Source organism: Notolabrus celidotus, chromosome 13 (genome assembly GCF_009762535.1).
Source record: "Notolabrus celidotus isolate fNotCel1 chromosome 13, fNotCel1.pri, whole genome shotgun sequence".
NCBI lineage: Eukaryota > Metazoa > Chordata > Actinopteri > Labriformes > Labridae > Notolabrus > Notolabrus celidotus.
In genome coordinates this window covers 3,450,151-3,475,201 of record NC_048284.1, presented here as the reverse complement: position 1 = coordinate 3,475,201, position 25,051 = coordinate 3,450,151, and the positions used below count along the sequence as shown (strand labels likewise).

At 40.0% G+C, this 25,051-nt stretch overlaps 3 protein-coding genes and 1 non-coding gene across 18 annotated transcripts in view; 3 read left to right on the top strand and 1 right to left on the bottom strand.

Moving 5' to 3' along the window:
• Nucleotides 1–3,026, top strand: part of afdna (afadin, adherens junction formation factor a) — a 151,938-nt gene extending 148,912 nt beyond the window's left edge. For all 15 annotated transcript variants that reach the window (XM_034699046.1, XM_034699036.1, XM_034699042.1 and 12 more), the window contains one exon: nt 1,148–3,026. Coding sequence is in view for 11 of the 15 variants with exons in the window: in XM_034699036.1 (XP_034554927.1) it covers nt 1,148–1,304 (157 nt within the window). In the remaining 4 variants the exon portion in view is untranslated. The remainder of the gene's footprint in view (nt 1–1,147) is intronic.
• Nucleotides 3,027–7,257: 4,231 nt separating this feature from the next.
• trnal-cag lies at nt 7,258–7,340 on the top strand. Its single transcript has one exon. It is a non-coding gene; the product is annotated as a tRNA-Leu (tRNA).
• Nucleotides 7,341–8,468: 1,128 nt separating this feature from the next.
• Nucleotides 8,469–23,293, bottom strand: tdrd15 (tudor domain containing 15). Its single transcript, XM_034699711.1, has 5 exons — nt 23,166–23,293; nt 18,059–18,128; nt 10,626–16,415; nt 9,309–9,475; nt 8,469–9,137 (listed from the first exon to the last, which is right to left on the bottom strand). Exons 2-5 carry the CDS (start codon nt 18,088–18,090, stop codon nt 9,124–9,126), a joined length of 6,003 nt encoding a protein of 2,000 aa, XP_034555602.1. The 5' UTR covers nt 18,091–18,128; nt 23,166–23,293; the 3' UTR covers nt 8,469–9,123.
• Nucleotides 9,317–25,051, top strand: part of rfx6 (regulatory factor X, 6) — a 30,706-nt gene continuing 14,971 nt past the window's right edge. Inside the window, exon 1 of the mRNA XM_034699714.1 lies at nt 9,317–9,495. Coding sequence (XP_034555605.1) covers nt 9,480–9,495 — 16 coding nt within the window. The 5' untranslated portion in view covers nt 9,317–9,479. The remainder of the gene's footprint in view (nt 9,496–25,051) is intronic.

Sequence of the window (25,051 nt, the reverse complement as noted above, 5' to 3'; positions counted from 1 at the left end):
GTTTTATCCTCCTCCTCTCCTCATCCATGTTGTCTTTCTGGTCCTCTGAAAACCTCTGACCTGTTGACTCCAGGCCTGGCTCCGCTCATCATGACTTTGGTTTGTTGTTGTAGTTAAGTGAAATACGATCTGGTGATAACACAGAGTGTTTTATTCTGAAAATTAACCGGATGTTTTCATTTTGTTTTGGTGAAACCTGACTTCCTGTCCCGCTCCATCTGCTCTGTTGAGATTGATGCGTCATGCTCCGGCATCCGGCAGAAATAGAAGTCTTGTGTATCTGATCCAGAGGGCTCAGAGACACAGCTGGAACCAGATCCAGATAAACTATTGCTAGATCCCAAGAAAGCTGGAACCAGATCCAGATAAACTATTGCTAGATCCCAAGAAAGTTTTGCAAGATCCAGAGAAATGTATGCTCAATCCAAAGAAACATTTTAAGATCCCGAGAAAGTCTTGCAAGATCTATAGAGACTTTTGCTAGATCCCTTTAGCAAGATCCAACCTGCCGGATCAGAGACGCAGCTTGAATGCAACGGAGTGGATCCAGTGGAAGTTAACACATCGACTAGAATAGAAACCTTTCATAGCTGGTGCCGTGACGGACCTGTTACGGATCTGATGGAATTTGTCTTGGCAATCAGTCTGTCTCTTAAGCGCCTTGAATTTGAGGAAAGTAAAACTTCCTAATGTCACTAAGGTGAGCTTCATGACGTCATGCAGGTTACCTGAGAAGTCCCAAAGTGTGGTCCCATTCCCAGTTACACAGTTTTGAGCCCTTACAGCCTCCAAACACTTTCCAGGTGACGTCAATGAAGTCAAGAGGGGCTCAGGGTTCAGGGAGGACATTGAGATTCAGACTAGACTAGATGTTCTTTCTCTGGGCTCGGCCTTCAAGGTCCTGACACTTTACTTCCTGTTGTTTCTGCCTGTGAAGCGTGTGGATCAAAACTTGAGTTACATCCATTTCATGTCTCAGAAATGGTTCCATGTTTTAGTTTGGATGCTGACGTTTTAAAAGCTCTGAATAAACACCTTTTTAAAAATCCTCTCATGATATAAATGCCTCACCTTGATTCCTTTGTTCCTGTGTTGTGTATAACCTACATTGTTTCCTTACGTGTGTGTGTGTCTGTGTGTGTTGCAGTCAGGAGCAGGAGAACTCGAACCCCAGCGGCGCCCCACCGGAGAGTCTGACCTTCAAGGAGCGCCAGCGTCTCTTCTCTCAGGGGAAGGAGGTTTCCAACAAGGTCAAAGCTTCACGCAAACTCATGGAGCTGGAGAACGAGCTCAACACCAAGTAGTAGACCCCGAGCCTTCAGGGTCCCAGTGCCACCTTAAACACAAACTCCACCCACGGTAAACTTTAAGGTGCTCCTGGGACACACCTCGGGAGGGGTCCAGAGGGCCGGCGCTCGCTTTCCCCCCCAACCACTGACCGTCTCCTCCTGTTTGTGTTCTTTTCCCCCTCTTTTTCTTTTTCTTTTAATCATCAAATAACTGGACCGTTCACTTTGTTTCGACGTAGCTATCTCGTTGCAATAGAAGAGACATTTATGGCTTAAATTTCCTTCCCCTCTCGTTAAGGTCTGTCAAAGATATATAATGATAAAGCACTGTAAAAAAGTTTTAATTGTATCTAGTGAGGATTTGAGAATCACACCACAAAGGGGGATATATTTTTGTTTATAAAAAGGTTCTCGGGGCGAGGGGATGGAGATAGTTTTATTCTCATTTTAAGTTTTTTTAAATAGCTCACTGAAATATGAACAATTTTACGATGTTATTTTAAGCTCTTCTTCCTCTTCTTTTATTCTGCATCATGATTTGTTTTCAGTTTTAAGTCCTTCATGCCAGCAGATTCGCCCCCCACGGTTCAGCTCCAGACCGGCCCTTCTTCTTTTGATTCTCTTGTTTTTTAAAGTGAAACTCTCAGTGAGTGGAAACACTGTTCTTTCATTCCGTAGCAGGAAAGCATGGGGATTTTTTTATTTTTATTTTGGTGATGTTTTAGATGAACTCTGAAAGATTCTCCAGAGGAGGATCCAACAGTCCAGAGAAGGATCTTCAAGTGCACAACATTACTGTAAATATCTGGGTCCACAACTGTCTCACTCTTTTACTACTGTAGAAACCTGCCAGGCTACTAAAAAAAAACTGCAAAACTAATGTGATTTAACAGAAAGTTCTGCAAAAACTGGACTGTCCCCCTTGCTGTCAGTGGAGTTAAATTTTTAAATGTCCGCCCCGATGTGAGGTAACTTTGATTTTACTTTCTTTTAAATCTAATAGTCATTTTTTTGCAGAGTTGTGTGAGATTAATTTGACTGATTGTTCCCTAAATTCAGCAGAAAGAGGATTTCTTTCACTCACAATGTGATTAATGTTGGTTTTCACAATAAAAAACAAACAAAAACTACTCTTTAAGTCCTAGTTTGCTTTACAGATATTTATTTCAAACCTTGTGGGGAAAAAAAAAAAAAAAATCTTGCACAAAAAAGTTGTTTTTTTTTATATTGAATACGTGTCTGCAAACTGTGTGGAGAAGTGGATGACATTTGGGACCTCTCATACTGTGGTAATAATCTGTGATTCTCTGCGTTAGGCTCAGAGAAGTTGTGTGTTTACACCAGCTGTGAGATCCAGAGGGAGTCCAGGTGACTGAATTGTGGTTGTACAAAATATATATACACACAATTAACGTTAAACTAATTCACCAAAACTGAAACACCCTCCAGGATTATAATAGTGACGTTTCAAATGTTTCTCTCTCTTCTGCGGTTTTGTTCGAGTGACTCCATCCTGTGTGTGGATTTATTTAATTTCTCTCTGCAGGAGCCTCCACTGAAACCCACTCCACACGATGAGATCAGAAGCTGTTAGAATTACTGACCTGTACAAACACTGCAGACGTGTCTCCTCTCCTCCACAACGACTCCTTTTTAGGTTTCAAAATGAACTGAATCATTTAAATGGTTTCATGTTTAGCCTTTTGTAAATCATTAATAAATACAGATTTTTCAACAGTGCAGGCTGGAAGTGTGGTCTTTCATCGATGCAATAAAAAAAACACACTGAACATATCATCAAACTTTACCATGCCAAGGCCCCCCAAACAGCATTAGCTTCTGGACTGGGACCCCCTTTGCAAACCCACAGACAAGGCTTCAAAATATGTAAAAACATCAACTTTTAGAATGTATTTTCTCACTTTAATTCACTTTTCAATAATTATTAAATGTGTTTAGTGTAGTAAATTATTAACAAACATGTTGTTAAAGACATAAAAATAATTAGATTCTATTTTTTTCCCTTCCCTCCAATTTTCTGAGGCCCCTCTAGCGCCCCCTGGTGGCCACCACTGTATTTTCTTACTTTAATTCACTTTTCAATAATTATTACATTTGTTTAGCGAAGGAAATCATTAACAAATGTGTTGTTAAAGAAATAAAAATAATTAGATTCTATTTTTTTCCCTTCCCTCCAATTTTCTGAGGCCCCTCTAGCGCCCCCTGGTGGCCCCTCACTTTGAAAACCCACTTTAAGCAACTCTTACCTGAATGGAAATTAGAATCCCGATGAGGTGAGCGAGCCCTGATAAGAACCCATTCACTATGTACTATCCCTCCTCTCTTATAGGTGCATTTCCACCATGAGTTCCAGGGTCTTTTAGCCCCCAGAACTACTTTACCCTGACCTAAAAGGTTCCTGTGCCCCCATTGTTATCTGCGTTTCGACCGCAGGCTGAAGTCCCGGGTAGATTGTGCAAATCAAGCCAGTGACATGGAGAAATATATTTTTGAAATCTTAATAAAAAAACAAACTAGTTTTTCAACAACAGTGTAAACTCCACAAATACTGTTACGTTCAACCGAAAGTCCCAGGACCTTTGAAAAGAACTACCCCCAAGTAGGGTCTTTTCAGGGGGGAGATTATCTACCCCTGAACTAAATTTAGACCCTGGTTCCTCCGGTTGAAACGCACGTAGTTCAGGGGTAAAGTTCCTAGTTCCTGGGTAAAGTTCCTGCAGTCGAAAAATGCCTTATCTCTCACATCTGTTTCCCGACTCTGAAAAGCAGCCGGAGACGGACTCTAACGTTTTTACCACAGTGTCAACAGGCAGCAGTGAAATGCAGTGATCAGGTTGTCCCTGACATTGCTTTTGTTGCTGAGAATGAATGTGGTTATTATGGGCTTTGAACAATCAGAATTACGCATTTAACACAGCACAGTGTTACAGATGGAGGTAGTCTGAGACCTCCAGGGCTCCTAACGAGCCCCTCATTGAGAGCACCTGCCCTCATTGCACCCAGCTTGAGCTCATCAGCCCGGCTGCTCAATGAAAGGAGCTCCTTTCCCTCAGTTAGGTGAGTCTGCAGCAGAGAAGACAACACCTTCAGTTGTTTCCTCTGGGGTTTGTTTGAAGAGTGTGTTGTGAGAGAGAGTGTGTGTTTGTGGAGGGAAGGAGGGTGGCAACAGGATCATTAAAAAGAGGATTGATCTCTCAGGCGTGTTCCTTAGTTTGTCTACTCCAGGGGTGTCAAACATGCGGCCCGCGGGCCAAAACCGGCCCGCCAGAGGTTCCAATCCGGCCCGCGGAATAACTTTGCAAAATGAAAGGGTTACATAGAAGACATTAAGACTGCAATTTTTCAATAAAAGTAACTGCGATTTCAGATTTGTCCTCTAGGGGTCGCATCAAATTATATTGTTAAACCCTTTAACAGTGTTTTTATGAGCAGCCTTATAACTGACCAATTTTGTGCATTTATTCTGTTACAAAACCATTCAGGGTTAGGATTAGGATTTGGGTTAGGGTTAGGGTTAGGATTAGGGTTGTGATTAGGATTAGGGTTACGATTAGGGTTGGTATTAGGGTTATGATTAGGGTTAGGGTTGCGGTTAGGATTAGGGTTAGGGTTGTGATTAGGGTTAGGATTAGGGTTAGGGTTGTGATTAGGGTTAGGATTAGGGTTAGGGTTGTGATTAGGGTTAGGATTAGGGTTAGGGTTGTGATTAGGGTTAGGATTAGGGTTAGGATTAGGGTTAGGGTTATGATTAGGGTTATGATTAGGGTTAGGGTTGTGATTAGGGTTAGGATTAGGGTTAGGGTTGTGATTAGGGTTAGGATTAGGGTTAGGGTTATGATAAGGATTAGGGTTGAGATTAGGGTTAGGGTTAGGATTAGGGTTAGGGTTGTGATTAGGGTTAGGATTAGGGTTAGGGTTAGGGTTGTGATTAGGGTTAGGGTTAGGGTTATGATAAGGATTAGGGTTGAGATTAGGGTTAGGATTAGGGTTAGGGTTAGGGTTGTGATTAGGGTTAGCGTTAGGGTTGTGATTAGGGTTAGGGTTAGGATTAGGGTTAGGGTTATGATAAGGGTTAGGGTTAAGATTAGGGTTAGGATTAGGGTTAGGGTTGTGATTAGGGTTAGGATTAGGGTTAGGGTTGTGATTAGGGTTAGGGTTGTGATTAGGGTTAGGGTTAGGGTTGTGATTAGGGTTAGGGTTAGGATTAGGGTTAGGGTTAGGATTAGGGTTAGGATTAGGGTTAGGGTTAGGGTTGTGATTAGGGTTAGGGTTATGATAAGGATTAGGGTTGAGATTAGGATTAGGGTTAGGGTTAGGGTTGTGATTAGGGTTATGATTAGGGTTAGGATTAGGGTTAGGGTTAGGATTAGGGTTGTGATTAGGGTTAGGGTTAGGGTTAGGGTTAGGATTAGGGTTAGGGTTAGGGTTATGATTAGGGTTAGGGTTAGAATCAGAACTAAACTTAAGCAAACAGAACCAGAACCAAACCCAACCAGAACCGAACCAGACCCGAACCAGAACCGCACCAGAACCGAACCAGAACCATACCAGAACCATACCAGAACCATACCAGAACCATACCAGAACCGAACCCGAACCGAACCAGACCCGAACCAGAACCGAACCAGAAGTGTACCAGAAGTGTACCAGAACCGAACCAGACCCGAACTAGAACTGAACCAGAACCGAACCAGAACCGAACCAGAACCGTACCAGAAGTGTACCAGAACCGAACCAGAACCGAACCAAAACCGAACCAGAGCCGAACCATACCAGAACCGAACCAGAACCGAACCAGAACCGAACTAAAACAGAACCGAACCAAAACAGAACCATACCAAAACCGAACCAGACCCGAACCAGAACCGAACCAGAACTGTACCAGAACTAAACCAGAACCGAACCAAAACAGAACTATGCCAGAACCGAACCGAACCAGAACCAAACCAGGACCAACTCAAGTAAACAGAACCAGAACCAAACTGGAGCAAACATTATTAATGTCCTCAGGTTGGTATTGAGAAAAATCCGATACGTTAGCTTGGATGGGCTGATCTGACTCCTCTCAGAGAGTATTTACCCGGTCTTCAAGAAGACTCTCTCTGAAGGAACAGATGAAGCCACAATACACAGCCTCCCCTCCATCACCTGTAACCTGTATCCTCACATGTGATGGTGGTGGTTGCATTATTCTATTATCAATTTGCCATCATTTTTAAGTATGTAAGAGATGATTTCATTGATAGCCATGGACTACATGTCTTTCAATGTAGACTTCCACTGAGAGGAACATATCAGACTATTTAGGAACTAAATACTGTCATACCAGCTTGATCATCAATGAAAATGTCCTTGTAAATTTGCTCAAACACTTTGACTAATTTCCTAATGAAGTTTGACGTTTGCACTGCGTTTCTTTAGTGATAATTTCTCATCCTTGTCTTTAATCTAACCTTACTCTGCGTTAAAAGAGTTCTTTTATCAGATGACGTTACACAATTTAATTTCAACCGCGTTAACCCGCATGTTCAGATGGTCAATATTCTAAAGAGCGTTTCGACGTTTATTTTGAAATTCTGCAACCGGATGCTCTGCCGTCGTCTGTTCGCGCTTTACAACATCGTCACAACTACCGGGGTCGCGTGGGTTCGACTCCAGACCCCGCCGTCCATATATCAGACTTATGCTTATACCTCCTCAGTGTAACGGTCACAGTGGAACACGTCATCAAAGACTCATCGAACGTTCGTGTTCACGTTCGAACTTCATTTAAACCGCGTACACGCTCGTGCCTGCGCCTCCTACGTTCATCTATGAAATTCGCGAACGTGACGTCATTAGAATCTAAACCGGAAATCATGTCGTTGAAACTTCAAAATAAAACCGACATCTCACACGTAAATGCAGTTAGCTTTATAAACAAAATGGCGGCCGCGCTGATATAACTGTCAGGATGGCCGAGCGGTCTAAGGCGCTGCGTTCAGGTCGCAGTCTCCTCTGGAGGCGTGGGTTCGAATCCCACTTCTGACATCAACATTTTTTCCCGTGTAAACTGTTATTACATGAGTTTTTACAAAACCACTGACTTTATCTGACACATTTGATGCATGATGATGAAACTTCTTCAAGACTTTTGTGTATACTGTAATATTAAGTGTATGGGAGCCTCTATGAACACCGGACAGAGAGCTTTGTTTTTATGACCCTAAGCTATGGAATTCTGCCTCTAGACATTAAGACGTTGAGCTCTCTGGGTGCTTTTAAAAGTAAATTTAAGACTTACCTTTTTAATCTAGCTTTTAAACTGGAGTCATTTATTTTTAGCCCTGGACTGCATTATTATTATTATTTGAATCCTTATTGCTTTAACATTTATTTATCTAATTTAATTATTTATTTATTTCTTGTATTCACCTGATCTTGTTAGCACTACCTCATTTTTAACTTTTCTTTCCACTATTACTTATTTTATTAATTTCCCTGTATTAATTTTATTTAATTTGTAAGTATTTTTTTATAATCATGCCTTTTTATAATTTTACCATTGCTGTTGTTTTCTGTCTCTCTGTTATTCTGTGAAGCACCTTGGGCTGCATGTTTTTATGTTTGAAAGGTGCTTTATAAATAAAGTTGAATTGAGTATGAAGGCTTAAATATTAGGTGAATACACTGAAAATGCGCTTTTCTATACTCATTTCCACTTTTATTTGCATCATTGCTCTTTTTTGTACAAAATATAAACTGCAAAGATAGTTTTTAGATAGCTTTTCCAGGATTTGGATTATGTAGTATGTACTTCACTCTCAGAAAACACAACATATAGGTACTGGTTTACAGTACTCCATGGTACTAGTAGTACACCAAACTAGCTCAGGTCTACTGTTTTGTTTTTGTTTTTTTACCTGTAAGAGCCACAACTGTACTCTCAATACTTACACAGATGTTGAAGTATTGAACAGCACTGCCTAACCTTTGTCCACACATTGCTGTCTATAATCAATCACTCCTGATACAACAGCTCCCTCTAGTGGTGGACCATGAACATGAATTTCTGCAGGCTTATTTTATATTTAAGGTTAGTTTTTAAAATTAATGTGTAATGAAAATATCTGTCCTACGTCTAGTTAAGAAATCAAAACAGGAACATCAACAAGGATATAATTTTTCTTCAAATGGCTTCATAACTCAAAATTTATTCAGCACAAGGAACTTAATATAAAAGGTTCAAACAAACTGTAAAAAACTCACAAGTCAGTTGTCTTTCTATTTGGTGAAAAACATCTTACTAAGAGGGAACTAATACACAAAACAATGTAGAAATATTTACAAACTCCTATAAAATGTTTCAAATTTAACAACATGTTAATACTTCTCTTATTTAATCAGTACAAACAAACGTTCAACTCAATTTTCTTCAACAAAAATCACAGATTCACAAAATGAACTGAACATACAGCGACATATGCTCCATAACACCTTGTTTAAATCACACTAAAATGTAAGACTTCCTTTTTTAGGAGCGAACACGGTGCCGCTGACTCAACAAAACTGTGAGAAGTACCTCAACTGAGTGAACAAAATGAAATAAATCTGTTTCATTAAAGAAATACAGAAGGATCAAAATACTTTAAGGTGAATTAAAGGTCGTATTGACAGATCTGAGATCTAATCAATCCGTTTTTGTAAGTGTGACTGAAAATGCAGAAGCACATAATAAAGCAAGCAGCATCTCATGAGAGTCTTCTGATGCTGGTTGGAAGGCATCAAGGCACCCTGAAACTCATCTCAGTCATGACATTCAAGCAGGCTGCCTTCACATCAGAAAACCTGGAACAGAGGACAAACAAACTGATAACCTTATCCTGGTAATCACATGTTTTATCCTTGAGCACATAAAGAATTATTTCAAAACAATTAGGATGAGAAGGTTTGTCAAGCACTGGTGGAAACAAGTGTGTCTGTACTAATCCAGGTCCTCCTTCTTTTGGCCATACTTACATTGTCTAGATCCGGACGTGAAGCTGATCTGCATCTTCTCCTCTGCTTCATAAGTCGACTCAACTAAAACATTGGACTTTCCATCAGAGCCATTGTCGTCCTGGGCACACTCTTCCTCACTGTCAGGGCCACACGGGGCGGCTGTGCAGAGGCTCTGTTCTTGGAACCTGAATGCATCAGAAACAAGGTGAGTTTTTATACTGAGCTTTAAAATATACACTCATTTGACCTCTGACGTTAGAGATGACACAATTCCAAAGCGTCAAATACTTAGTCACAGTGAGCGCCACTTCAAGTTACAGACATTTTCAGGCTAGAACAGGGGCGTCAAACTCATTTCAGTTCAGGGGCCACATACAGCCTGAGTTGATCTGAAGTGGGCGGGACCAGTAAAATCATAACATAATAATCTATAAACAACTACAACTCTACATGTTTCCCTTTGTTTTAGTGTAAAAAAGTACAAGTACATTCTGAAAATGTTCACATTTAATGAACTGTCTTTCTACAAAAACAGCTGTTGTATTTTTTGCCATGATGAGTCTCACAGTGGGGTCGAATATTTTACTCTTTAAGCCCTGAAACCTGCTGCAAACACACCGAACACACAGGTTACCCATTCACCTGATACACAGAGTGTAATGTTTACAGCAAAAGAACAGATGGATTATAATAATGAAGAAGGTAAAGTTGATTATTTTGGACCCCTCAGCTCCAGTATGGACAGTTTGCTTGCTGGACAGTGTTGTATGCAGGGGTGTAGTGCTAGTGGATCATCTTATAGTGCTCTAAAAAGTCTTTATTAATCTCAACCGGATTATGCAAACAGCAAGTCATCTATTTTCTCACTTTGAGAAAAAAAGTCCCAGAAAAAAAGTTTTTTTATGCGACCCCCAGTGGACAAATCTAAAAATAGTAGTCACTTTTATTGAAAAATTGCAGTTAATGTCTTTGTTCACTTTGCAAAGTCGTTCCGTGGGCCAGATTGGAACCTCTGGGGGGCCGGTTTTGGCCCACGGGCCGCATGTTTGACACCCCTGGGCTAGAATAACCAAAGAAGAAACGTACGTCATGTGGAATAGATATGTGCAGTGAGAATAATTTTACTCCAACGAGGAAGAAAGGTTTAAATCAAGTGTTAGGAGGATATTGAGCTGAATAACAAATGGCACACACCATCCTCTTAATGGGAATGTAACTTCTTTCTGAATGGGCTGGATCTGATACCGATTGAAATCTAAGAATCTAATCACGAAACAAGTTCTGTAGATAAACTTCATTAAAAATGTTCATAAATACAAAGTACCAAGAACATACCTCAGTCCAAGCATGTTGTCTAAATAACTGGCGTGTCCAGCATCCACCAGCTCCTTGGCAACATGGACGCCATCAGCCAGGATGTCCACCTTCCAGTGTGAGTTTGATACAAACTCCCTGAAGAAGATCTGGAGGTTCTTCTGGTACAAACACTGCTGGAAGAAGACCGCCGCCTCATCAGTCCACTGCCCATTGCCTTGAACTGACTTCACCCCTCTCAGGATGCTGGGGTATGTCATCTTTGGGAGGTTTCTGATGTCCTCTGGAAGCATCATCAGCTTGGATAGGTCGTTGCACGGCATGCATTCATAATGGCCGTAATCGACCAGGTATAGAACCGCCGTGGAGTCCAGGTTTACAATTTCAGCCCTGCACCACTTGTTTGTGGACTCGGATTTGATCAGGCAGCAGTTTCCAGAAGCAAGGTGGGCTTCAGGAAGAGGAGGCATCTGCTCGGGGAGGCTGTCCAACTTTATGGACACTTTGTTCATAACGAGAAGCAAGTCTTCCAGAACAACACAAAACTGGAAAGGAGTCGTCACTTCAGCAGCAAACCCAGAGTAAGCTTTGTCTAGATCAACAGGAGCAAAGGTAAGTTGTTGAGGAGGGCTTGTGTCCAAGTCCAAGTCCAAATGCAATTCTCCTTTTTCTGTCTCGTTCCTGCTTTCACTCGGTGTTGGAGTAATGTCCTCATTATTCTGCGATGGGGCTGGAGGAATGAGAAACAGTCCATTCAAGATGATCTCCACCATCCAAAGATCATCAGCACCTGAATGACGCACAAACATCAGCTTGACTTCTTTGCCCACCATTGGTTTGAGGGTTTCACACCACAGTTTGTCAGCACACACTCCTTCACTGAACCCAAGGCAGTTCACTTGACACAAAACTGCAAGGTTGTGGATTTTTTTCAGGCCACTACAACGTCGTCGGATCGAGTCCTTTGGGATTTCTTCTGTTTTTCCATGATCCACGAGGAAGGCTTCGCACTTCCTTGGGCCTACATGTTGAACAACAGCCCTGTGCCACTCCTTGTCTACTTGAACTAAGCACTGAAGGCCTGTTTTGACATCCTCCTCAGCCACCATCTTGCACTTGGAAAGGTTGTCGGTTATGTGACTTTGCAATGCAACAAGCTCTTTGCTCGTCTTGTTCAGTCTGACGTAAAAATTGCTGTTCCCGAGGACGGACAGGATTGTAGCGTTCTCTGTGTCTTTAGCTTGGATAGTTGTCGGCGTGATTGCAAGGTCACTCTTTGCTTTGGGGGATTTCACTTTTGTTTTCCTCTGACTCTTCTTGTAATCACTTATGTTTCTGATGGTTCTTCTGCGGAGCATGCTGATAATCACCTTCACTTTGGATGGCAATGGTGTAAGTGGTGGTTTTAGGGTCGCAGTATGCAGCGTTCTTTGGGAAGTAGTTGTTTCACTCTGGATCACTGCTTTTGTAAAGTTGTTGTCTCTACAGGAGCTCACTTTCTCTTCTATTGTGGGTGCACTCTCAGGGGCATCCCTTTCTTTTTCCATTTCGGCACTACTCGAAACATCAGTTTCAACGGTATCTGGGAGTCCAACTGCTGCTTTAATGATCTCAACCTTGACTTTCCACTGAGATCCACACTCACTGACAAAATCCACCAAGAGAGGCTCCTCCATGACAGCTTCAGTGAAAGACTCGTCACTTTCAAACATGTTGGCATCCAATAGAGAGCATGGGATACTGAATCTTGGCTGAGCAAGAAACTCCTTCGGTATGGAGTAAATCTTCTCCTTCCCTATGACTGCTGAGTTTCCATAGTCCACAAACTCCACTTTGAGACAGGAACTTCCTTCGTTGTCCTTCACAGCGGCACGATACAGAGCACCATCTTCCTCATACTCGGCTAGAACAAGGTCATTGATTCTCAAAGATGAGGCAGCCTTCAAGGTGTTTTTGATGACACTCGAGTTGAGATCTTCAACCATTTTCAAGATGTCAGGTTCATCTGTTGACAGCTGAAGGAAAAAACTGCTGACAGAGTCCACATGGGTGGTAAAACACTTTGCCTTGAAACCAGCACACACTTTGATGTCAGGCAAAGATGAGACTTGAGGAATCTCTGCTTCTCTTTTGGGTTGTGGATGCTTGGTCTTTGGATTTGTATCGAGGGACTCTTTCTGTTCTTTTACGCAAGAGGTTTCTTGAGGTTTTGCAGGAACACAAGTCTTTGTGTCCCCATCATCGCCTTTTGGGCACTTTTGTGCTCGCTGTTTTTTTCCATGAACATTTTTTGTGTTCCCTGTCTTTTTGGGGGATGCCCTCCAAACGTTAGTGCTACTGTGGGCATTTGATGTGGGAAACCTTGAAGACTGGCCTTTTTGATAAGTCTTGCATCTGACTGAAATCTTTCTGTCTCCTTTGAGGAGAGTTTTATTTTTCATCTTAGTGCTGCTTCTTGTGGCAAAACTCACAACTGTTTTTGGTTTCGGTAACAGACTGAGAATGAGGTCATTTACCTTCTCATTGATGTTCACATCTCCGTCAAAAAGTTTGACATCAAATGAACCATCATCACTCTTTCCAACTATGACGGCTCTCACTTCTTTGTTGAGAATAACGTTGTCAAGCAATGTCTTTACCTCTGCATAGACTTCTCCTTTGGACAGTGACGCAAGGCTACATTTCACTGCCTGCATGGGTGTGTACAAGAGCTCAACAGAGTCTCTGGGGATGAACCTGACATGAGTTTTCTCGGATACGCTGGTGTTACCATAATCCACAAAGAAGACATTAAGATGCAGAGGTGACTCAACAGGATTGATCAAGCCCCTGTACCACTTGCCATCCAAGTATTTTGCCAGGCACAGCTTCCCCACAACAGTTTCTGTACTGGCTTCCAACATTTTCTCACTCTCAACTGAGATTGTCTTTTCGAGCTCCTCAATATCGTCAGTGTTTCTCTCAAGGTGGCAGTAGACCTCACAGTGACTGCTTACATGAGTGATGAAAACCTGCTCTTCTTTTCCAGGAGTCAGATCAAATGAAGAGTAGGCAAAAGACTCGGGGAACACCGTTGAAAGATGCCTTTCTGAGATAGTCACCTCTCTCGCCAGACCCTTCTCCAAGAGCAGTTTCGTTATACTTTGTTTGGTTTTGGGGTTGTAGAGGTCGACAACATTATACCGCCCTTTGTTTTTCACATTCAACTGGGAGACAACTTGGCATCTTAAGGAACCAGAGCTGGTGAAATCCTTCATTAAGCTCAGCACCTCCTGACTCCAATCCCCTGAGTTCTTGGGATCAGCAGGTTCAATAATGTTGTAAAGGCTGCACCTGAAGGCTTGTCCTTCCAAATGAGTCAATTCTGGTATTACTGCCTGCAGATTGTGATCCTTGGTTATGATGCTATGGCCATAGTCGACCAATATAACTTTGGAATGCATGTTCTGTTTTCCTCTCAAAATGGCCCTGTAGAATCTTCCATCTCGAGTAGACTTGGCAACACAACATGAATCCTCTGATTTGATGGGGACTCTGTGAGCTGAGTAATATTTCTGAGCTTCATCCATCATTCTCTCCAAATCTTGAAACGTATCTTGAGGCTGGCACCAGAAATCTGTTGGAGAGCTGATGTTAGTGCAGCGCACAGCGAAATCACACCCTGGATTAATGCTTAACGCTTTGAAACTAACCAGGGTTTTGGGCTGCTCAGTTTCCTTTTTGCTGATATCCTCTTCGCAGTCCTCCCATTGCGTGTTACACCCATTCATGTCTGCTGCCACATCAGATCTTGGGCAACTTGTTTTTTCTGTGCTTTCCCACAGCACAGGCTCTGTGCGAATGTTGTTCCAGAATTCAGCTTGTTTTGAGGAGATCAGCAGCTCCGTGATACTCCCATTGCTTTCACTCCCCATCTCAAAGAGATCCACGACACATTTGTTTTTTCTCATCTGAACAACGTGGACTTGCAGGACTTTGTCTGACACAGCTTGTTTAAAAAAGTCAGAGGTGGTGCTGGTCCACACCTCATCCAAAGGAACAACATTAACAAGCGTACAACAAAAGGCAAACGCTGATTTGCTGGCAAATGTCTCAGGTATCTTCTTGATCAACATCTGTGGGACTTTCTCGATGTTGCCAAAGTCGATAAAGAAGACTTCAGCTCCATGCTCAAGAGTGTCTGTCACTACACCCCTATAGTAATGCATGTCTTCCTCAAAAACTGCACAGCACATTGTCCCTGGCTCAGGATTCAACAGTACATCTTCATCCATCTTCACTTGATTGAAGTGTTCTGCCAGTTTGGTCATCATTTCTTCAAACTCATGATTGCGTTTCTGTGTTCTGACCCAGAAGTAGTTTGGATTATGGACATGTTCAACATAGCCCACAAAGACAGAGCTGACTTCAACCTGTTCTTCTTCCAGTGTTTGACCCAAAGCTTCTCCCAGGATTGCCTCAAAATTCAAATAGCTACTCTGAGTTGACGATTCTTCCGCCCCAAAAACTGACTCGCCCTTCATGTCAGGAATCTCTTGAAGGGGTTTGGTGTTCTTTGCACAGATATCTTCAGCACTGATTAATGTGATACAGTACAGATGCTTTTCTTCATCAAAACTTCTGATGTCCACTTCTAACACTTTTCCAAGCAAGCCTTCCTTGAGGAAACTCAACTGTTGAGTTTTGAGCGCCTCATCCTGATCACTGAGGCATGACAGTGAGCATGGGAACGCCATGGTGGGTGTTGAGTAGATATCTGAGGGCAGCATATGGATGTCCTCAACTTTGACAGATTCAAAGAACCCACAGTCGATGAACCAAACTCTAACTCGAGAGTTGACTGGGAGATACTGCACAAAGCCTCTGTACCATTCCCCATCTTTCCCTTTAACAGAGCAGAATAAACCCAGGTTTTCTGTTGTCTTTTGATTGTGGTCTTTGGTTCTGTATTCACAAACTTCAGCCAGTTTCTTTGACATTTCCCAAAGATCTGTTTCCTTATCAGCCATCCGACAGTAAAACAGCCCAGGGTTGACAGCAGCAGTCAAATGCACTTTAGCCTGTGTCCCACTGGGAAGTCTAGGTCCACAAAATGACAGAATTTGTTCATTCCCCTGCAAACTGGATGGTTTGTAGCTAAATTCTTGTCCTCTTGGCTTTTCAATGAGTAAGTCAGGAACTGGCTCTGTGTTTTGTTTGAGAGGCACTTCTGTTAGCATCTCAACCAGAAGGAGAAAAGTATCTGTGTCCACATGCCTCCCAAACCCATGTTGAACCAGGTCTTTGTTGATGTCGGAGGCTTCCAACAGTAGCACTTTGTGAGGAAGGAGGGCTTGGATGAAACCTGTGACACTTTGTCCAATCAGGCTTGAAAGGTACTCCTCAACTACAGAGTGAGAAAAACCTTGAAGCAGAAGCACATTTGCAAGAAAGCCACACACTATCTTTGGAGGAAGGATGAACAAGTCACTTGAACAGGGAGATATGTGGGCGATGTCAACACTCAGGACATTACCATGATCTACCAGGAACACATCAAACAGGCCCTCTTTTAGGTTCTGAACCCTCCCTCTGTACCACCGGGCTGAAGTCGCATCTTCTGCAAGGCAGAACTCTCCGATATTCACTGCAGCTTTAGTCTTTGGTATATTCTGTATTTCTCCTTGGAGGATGCTGTAGTCAAGTTCGCATATGGTAAGATACTGCCCCTGGAAGTGTATCAGGGTTGCTTCAGGGTTCCAGTCCAAGTGAGTTAGCTTAAGGTCCACTGGCCAAAGAGCACATGGTGCAGACTGACCACAAGTCTGAGACCTGCAAATTTAAGTGGATTATTTTATCAACCATAAAAGTGTATTTTACATTTTGGTGGGTTAAAGGCTTCATGCATTTCAGAAACCAGACTTCTCTACCACAAGACCTCAGAGCCAAGCATGGCGCAACTGATGTAATAAAAGCTCTATAGACGACTCCATTACTCAGTCCCTCCAGGATTCCGTGGGATTTTTTTGTGATTGTTGCGGCCCAAAAAGCCTGAATTTGCGACAGCTTTTTGAAAAAATTGCGGTGAAAGTTGCAATTTTTTTTTTGCTTTTTCCCCCCAATAACATCTCAGGGGCAAGTAAATACGCTAAATTACAGTTGTTTTTAGAAAACATTATTGATGTGGCCACTGACTGTATTTTGATTCTCTTGTTTCACAGAAAAATGCCATGAAAGGGCTGTATTTCACATTTACTACGGTCCCTGAATGCACCTCGCAGGGACACAGGCACTTGACAGTCAGTTCACGGCACTCTGAAATGAATCTGCATCTTTGATGACTATGAGTTGATCAAAACTTACTGAATGTGTCTGATGTATCACCAAACTGGATTAAATCAAGCTTTAGACGTGGAGCTTTTTACAGTAATGGCGGCAAAAACGTCAAACCTCAAATAGTAAACAGACGTCCACCGGTTGTGTCTTTGTCACTAACGCTCACCAGGGGTAAAAATCATGTATGAAGATGAGACAGATGCATGGAGGTGAGGAGAGCTGGTTCATAAAGCACACCTGCTGCAGGTAGAGACCAAGCTAACACTGTGTCCCTCAATCTGTAACAACGTTGTCATGGTCACTTGTCCTGCCTGCTGTCCTCTCTCTTTTCACCCGTTCTCTGTGCGTGTTTTGTTGTTGAAAAGTGCCGATCAAGTGAGGACTGATGTTTATGTTCCAATGAAGTGAAATTGATGACAAAACCGATGACGCACAGGGGCTGAGGTTAAGGTGATTGGTCAAATTTGCGGGAAAGTTGCGGTGATTGTATAAAATTGCAAGGCCGCGAAAAAATCGCGCTGATTGGTTGAATTTGCATTGATAGTTGCAATCGCGAAATCGCAACTTCCTGGAGGGACTGATTACTAGCATCAAATTAGATTTTGGACAAATTTTCAAACAAATACAAGTAAGTAGAATTAGTTGTTGTAGTTAGGCCGGGAGCCAGGCCCAGCCCTCAGGATGTTTTTGCTACCTTTTTTTCACTAGTATTTCCAGTTAGCCTATATCCTTGGGCCATCTCAAGATGATGATGAGCACTCTTAACTCAGGGCCGTTTCAGGGCCAAAAACCCCTTTTTTGCTCCTGGCATGATAATCTAAATCTATAAAATAAGGTGTTAAAATTGCATTCTGTTATATCCAGGTATGAAATTTGGCATAGAGTATCCTGACAAATAGGGGAAAGTGGCAAAATGAGAATAAGTATAGATGCATCTAAAAAAAATGCAATATCCTGTTATAGTGGTTTCACATTTACTTAAGTTTGAACACAATCCTAAAATAAAAGTCTGGTGAGTTTTTGCTTTTGGAATCATAACTCTATTGAATAGCTTAGCTGTAAAAAAAACTGGCAACATACTCAGAGAATAATGCCTTCATACAATATATTAGAGTTTATCTGAATGTTGTTTTACTTACCTCTGATGTTCGGAGCCCACCACTGACTGCATGGCAGCAGCATCAACAATGCTCACATCGTACACAGAATCTGAGGAAAGAATCACAAATAAATGAATGTACCTTTTTTTTTTTTTTTGATTTATAGGCAGATCAAAACCAGCTCTGATGTTATCCTTCAAAAGCATGCATTGACATTAATGCATACATCCTAATATGATTAAATTATTTTTCATTTCTTGATTGCCATTAAAGTGTTTCTTAGAAAAAACTTTCTTATATAATGGGAAATTTCTCATTTTGGGCTGTAAAAACTGGACTCAGTAGACTTTTATCACTGCTTATATTTCAGTGACAGCCATGGAGTCTAAAGTAGATCATAATAAATAACTGATAGTTACCACAGAAGAGAATCCTGCCTTGTCAATACACCATGTTCTCATATAATTCAGCCTCAAAAGGGGAATAATAACATATAACTGGGTTGCCAACTCTCAGCACCAGTCTCACGCTCTCATACCTCTGTGTTTATCGGTCAGCTGTTTCAACATATGAATCTGATCTGCCCTGACTCTGAGTAACTTCTGTCAGAGACAATGAACGTGAGACTATCAAAAAACGAACACAACGGTCAGTTATGGTTTTGAGATTTAAAGGTGACATATCACGCTTTTTTCATCAACATATATTGGTCTAAGAGGTCCCCAAAACATGTCTTTAAAGTTTATGCTCAAAAAAACACTTTGAAATCAGATTTTGGTCTGCCTGAAAAACCCTCTTCTTCAGTCCTCCTCAGAACAGTCTGTTTTCTCTCTGACCACGCCCCCTCAGGAAGTGGATGTGGCCTCGGCTCTCCAGCACGTTGATCTAATGTTTACATGTTGGCTGAATATACACGGCTGCTCAGAGATCCCGTTACTTCAACCCTCTGAATCTGATCCAGAATCTGATCCTGATGGAGAGGCACCTGTAGCAGGACCTTTCTGAAGGATTGGTCACAGATTTAGTGTTTCTTGTTGTTTTATTTATCAGTATGTCGACGTGTGTCTTGGTACACAGCTACCAACATGTGGCTATGTGGCTATGCTAACTAGCGCTAGCACTTATCCATGATAAAAAAAATTATCCACTAGATCTTCAAATCTGCAGACGTGGGGAGTAAAACCGACTTCTGCCAGAAAGGCAGCGGGACCTTTCTGAAGGATTGGTCACAGATTTAGTGTTTCTTGTTGTTTTATTTGTCAGTATGTCGACGTGTGTCTTCGTACACAGCTACAGCTACAGCTATGAACATGTAGCTATGTGGCTATGCTAATTAGCGCTAGCACTTATCCATGACAAATAAAAATCATCCACTAGATCTTCAAATCTGCAGACGTGGGGAGTAAAACCGACCTTTGTGTTTATTAAGACAGCCTACAACTAGCATGCCTCCCTCCTAAGCTCCTTGTTAGCACACGTGTGCAGGTAATGAAAAACAGAGGAGGGGTTGAGTTGTATTTTATACAGTCTATGGGCTGAACAAGCTCCGAGCTCTGACTCCGTGACAGACCGGATATTGTTGTTACGTAACAAAAACACGGAAGTCTGAAACGGCTCGTTTCAGACACATTTACAGAAAGGTGTAGAAATCAGAACAGGGGCAGAATGGATTCTTTTCATTCTCGGGGGGTTTGTAGACAGGGACACATATTTCAGGTAAAGAACCATTAAAAAGTCCATTTTGCATGATATGTCACCTTTAAGGTGGCTTTATTGACACGACATTAACTCTTTCAGAGTAATGCAAAAGTAATTACTCCACCTTAAAATTTCCAGTAGCTGCCAAATAGTGGCCGTACAGTAGAGGCACAATGAATTTGCTTTAGTGTAACTACTGCAGTAAAAAACTAAAATACAGCAAGGCATCCCTTATTTGAGCTAAGCTATCTCTGTTATCTCTACCTGAATGATTGGGACCCCTGACTCCTACAGATTTGGGAGTTTCTTTCAACACCCCCAGAAAGTCTTTGATGATTTAAGTGTTTGATCTTATTTTAATATTTACCTCTAATTTAAATTCCACTATTTAGTTTTTAAAAAGACCACATGAAAAATAACAAATTCATTTTACTAAATTATAAGCTTCTTTCAGAGACTTTCATTTTTATTTTTTTTCTTACATATGTATCAATAATTTTGTGTTTTCCTTTTACACAATTTAATTTCCACCACAAATGGTCACATAAATATTCAACAGAATGCAGGGAATTAAGTGTCGGACGCTCAAAAAGTCTTATGTTAAATCCATATGTGATCAAAATATTAATAATAATAATAATAACAATAATTTTGTTTGTAGAGCACTTTTCAAAACCGAGTTACAAAGTGCTTTACATGGGCGGCAAAGTCAAACAGACAATTAATAAAAACACATAAGTCTAAATGAATAAGTCTCCAGAACTTTCATAGCACTTGGGATGGTTTCCTGTGTGTGTATGTGTGTGTGTGTGTGTGTTTTTTTTGTTTTTATTTGTTTTTTTGCTTTTGTTATTTATTCTAACATTTTAATACACTCTTCAATTTCTCATATATTGAATATTATTATTATTATTATTATCTAATGATTGTTGTTGGTTTAGTGATGTCTGGTACATTCTACCTGCACCCTTGATGTTCCTTTCTAGGCTAATTTTGACTATACTATGGATATTTGTGTCTATATTCAACATTGTATCCCTGATTATTATGAATGAATGTCCATGAAAAATCAATAAAAATATATTGAAAAAAACAACAAAAAACACATAAGTCAAGATAAAGAAATAAAACATATTTTAAAAGACATAAAATTCCCCCAAAAGAACTCTAAAGGAATAAAATTATTTTAAAATATGTTTCTGAAGACAGTTAAAATTAAATTAAATTTAAAAAATAAGTGCACATGATTTAATGCAAATTTATGTGATAAGGTCTATGTCATAAAAATCACACTCAAAGTTGGCCACCCTGTTTAAATGCACTTTTTTCCAAATGTGGCACCACTACATGAGAAGTAATGAATATACTGCTTTGTCAATACACCTAGTTCTTTTACAATGCAGTCTCAAAAGGGTATTAGAGCATATAAATAAGTGAAAATTAATTCAAAGATCATTAGAGGACATCAAATCTAGGTTATCTAGATCAGGGGTTCCCAAAGTGTGGGTCGGGACCCCCTGGGGGGTCGCGAGACACAAATGGGGGGGCCTTAGATGTCTTCCAGAATGTGTTTTTTTTCTCAAATTATTTATTATTATTTATTTCTGTTTATTTAGCTTGTTTTCTTATGTTTATCTTCATTTTTGGTTGTACTGTTATTTATGATTATTCCTTTATTATCATTATTATTGTTGTATTTTTTGTATTTATTTATTTTTTCTTCTCTTTGTTGGTTTTGTGTTACTTATATATAATTTGTTAACTTGTGATGAACAAAGACATACTGAAAAAATGCAATAAAAAAAGTTGAATGACAAAAGTTATCTAAAAATAGTTAATTTTACCCATTTATTGTAAAAAATATCAACAAAAATAGTAGCTAAACTTTAAATAAAACCTTGAAAATAGAAAATGTAATGAGTTTTCTGCCTTTCTTTTTGCCAGATGACTCCTAAGTTTAGGATTAGTGAATCTTTAATTATCAAAAGCATCAGTAGCAGTAGGTTAATTCATAATGGCACAGGAAACACAGCCACATGCTCATATAGGTAGGGTCATTTTCTGCAGATCAGATAAATGAAGCCACATTAAATCACTTTGAGGGACAGTGGGGGTCGCAAGTCTTTGGTACCTATATTTTGGGGGTCACGGGCTGAAAAGTTTGGGAACCCCTGATCTAGATGAACTAGCTTTGATTGAATGTCAAATAACAAACATCTGGATTAGGGATGACCACAATTAATCGATTATCGATTAATTGATTGTTAAGAAATTACTCGAAACACACATTTTTGTCATCAATTTTCCGTCACGTGGAACAAACATCATGTGGTCTCATATTACACTCATCTATCAGGGAGGTGTTTGAAGTTTAAAGCATGTTTGGATGTGAATCAGCTGACTGAAGGTGTTGCGCACAGCGGAGACGCTCAGCTGGCGGCTGTGCGTCAGGTCTCCACGTGCGCTTTTTAAAAGAGGATCAATACAAAACTGCTGCCAACAACAACACGGACACAAAGGTTGACAGCTTTAAACAGGATATTTCCCACCTTTGGATACAAAGGCAACAGACAGGTGGGAAATTCTGGTACGCTACGTTTACAGAGCAGCAACATCAGAGCCGTCTGAGCTTTTCTCAAGCGGGACTGATTCTGACCCGGTTGCGCTCCTGGCTGACACCTGACCGAATACACATGATTATTTTTCTCAATAAGAACGAGTAGACAGAAAACTGGACACTGTGAGTCTGAAGTACGTTTCTGTTAGTATCATGAGCCTTCACTTTATAAGATTATGTCCGCGGATAATATTTTAATGAGCCTGATCGTTGATATTCTGCGTGTCAAACATGTACTCCTATTCAATCTCGTCAGTTATTTGCATTTTGTTGCTGTAGAAAATAAAATTCAGGGGGAAAACAACCTATTTGGCATTGTTTTTGACGTAAGAATAATAATGGTTTTTTTTTTTTTCAATTAATCGATAATTGATGGTTAACATTTCCAAAAATCGATCACAGAGAATAATTAAAAAGTACATCCCTAATCTGGATGTAGGAGGGGATTGATTCAAGATGTAGCTAGCTAACATAGTTAACCGTTATTTTCCTCATATTACTGAGTCAAATGTAAAGATAACACTCTTCCTTAAACCCACAGCTTACAACAGGGTGCCCAGGTAAACTAACGGGACTCTGCAGACTCTTAAAAGTGGAGTTCATATGTTTTATAGACATTCAGCCGAAGTTAGACTAAAAAGGTAAACTAACTTCAAGCTAACTACAGAGCATGCTAAAGCTAACCTCACAGCTAACGGTCATCCAGCGTGCCCGCACACCTCAACCTCAAACAGCTGTTTAATCTCAAACAGCTGTTTAATCTCAGGTTCTCCTCCTCAGAGTCTGGAGGGACCAGGTGTGAGAGATCTCCCTGCTTCACCTGTTTCTTACCTTCTGTTCCTCCTCATGTCTCCCACCTGCTGTCAGGTAAACGATGCTCGGGGTGTCAGGAGGTCAGGAGGGCACGTGCCTGTGTCTCACTTCCTGTTTCTACTTTCTGAATTAAAGGTATGACGTCATTTCGATCTTCGCGTACCGTTGGAAGACGCCTTCAAAATATCTCTGCTCTACGGAGGCCCTGAAAGGACATGATTCAATACCTTTTATTTTTAAATTTGTTTTCTTGAGATAATGAGAAAATTAGACCAGAAAACAGAGAAAATAAAATATGTTTAATCATGTCATTTTTAGGTCTACTAAACTTAAAAGGAGCACATTTATACATATGTACGGAAGCCCTAAAAGGACATGATTAAATACCTTTTATTTCTATATTTGATTTTTTGAAATAACAAGACAAATAAGACCAGAAAACAGAGAAAATAAAATGTGTTTAATCATGTAATTTTAGGGCTTTTGTACAAAACATAATAGGAGCACAAATACATATATATGGAAGCCCTAAAAGGACATGATTCAATACCTTTTATTTTTATATTTGTTTTCTCAAGATAACACGAAAAATAAGACCAGAAAACAGAGAAAATAAAATGTATTTAATCATGTTCTTTGAGGTCTACTAAATATAAAAGAAGCACATTTATACATATGTATGGAAGCCCTAAAAGGACATGATTCAATACATTTTATTCTTAAATTTGTTTTCTCTAAATAACAAGAAAAATAAGACCAGAAAACAGAGAAAATATAATGTATTTAATCATGTCCTTTTAGGGCTTTTGTACAAAACATAATAGGAGCACAAATACATATATGGAAGCCCTAACAGGACATGATTCAATACCTTTTATTTTCTTATTTGTTTTCTCAAGATAACGCGAAAAATAAGACCAGAAAACAGAGAAAATAAAATGTATTTAATCATGTTCTTTGAGGTCTACTAAATATAAAAGTAGCACATTTATTAATATGTACGGAAGCCCTAAAAGGACATGATTAAATATCTTTTATTTCTATATTTGATTTCTTGAAATAACAAGACAAATAAGACCAGAAAACAGAGAAAATAAAATGTGTTTAATCATGTAATTTTAGGGCTTTTGTACAAAACATAAAAGGAGCACAAAAAATATATATGGAAGCCCTAACAGGACATGATTCAATACCTTTTATTTTTATATTTGTTTTCTCAAGATAACACGAAAAATAAGACCAGAAAACAGAGAAATTAAATTGTATTTAATCATGTTCTTTGAGGTCTACTATAAAAGGAGCACATTTATACATATGTACGGAAGCCCTAAAAGGACATGATTCAATACATTTTATTCTTATATTTCTTTTCTTGAAATAACGAGAAAAATAAGACCAGAAAATAGATCAAATAAAATGTGTTTAATCATGTCATTTTAGGGCTTTTGTACCAAACATAATAGGAGCACAAATACATATATGGAAGCCCTAAAAGGACATGATTCAATACCTTTTATTTTTATATTTGTTTTCTCAAGATAACAAGAAAAATAAGACCAGAAAACAGAGAAAATAAAATGTATTTAATCATGTTCTTTGAGGTCTACTAAATATAATAGAAGCACATTTATACATATGTACGGAAGTCCTAAAAGGACATGATTAAATATCTTCTATTTTTATATTTGATTTCTTGAAATAACGAGAAAAATAAGACCAGAAACCAGATCAAATAAAATGTATTTAATCATGTTCTTTTAGGTCTTCTGTACTAATCATAGAAGGAGCACATTTATGTACGGAAGCCCTAAAAGGACATGATTTATTACATTTTATTTTATATTTGTTTACTCAAGATACCGAGTTAATTTTCTCGTTATCTCGAGGAAACAAAGCTAGTTACC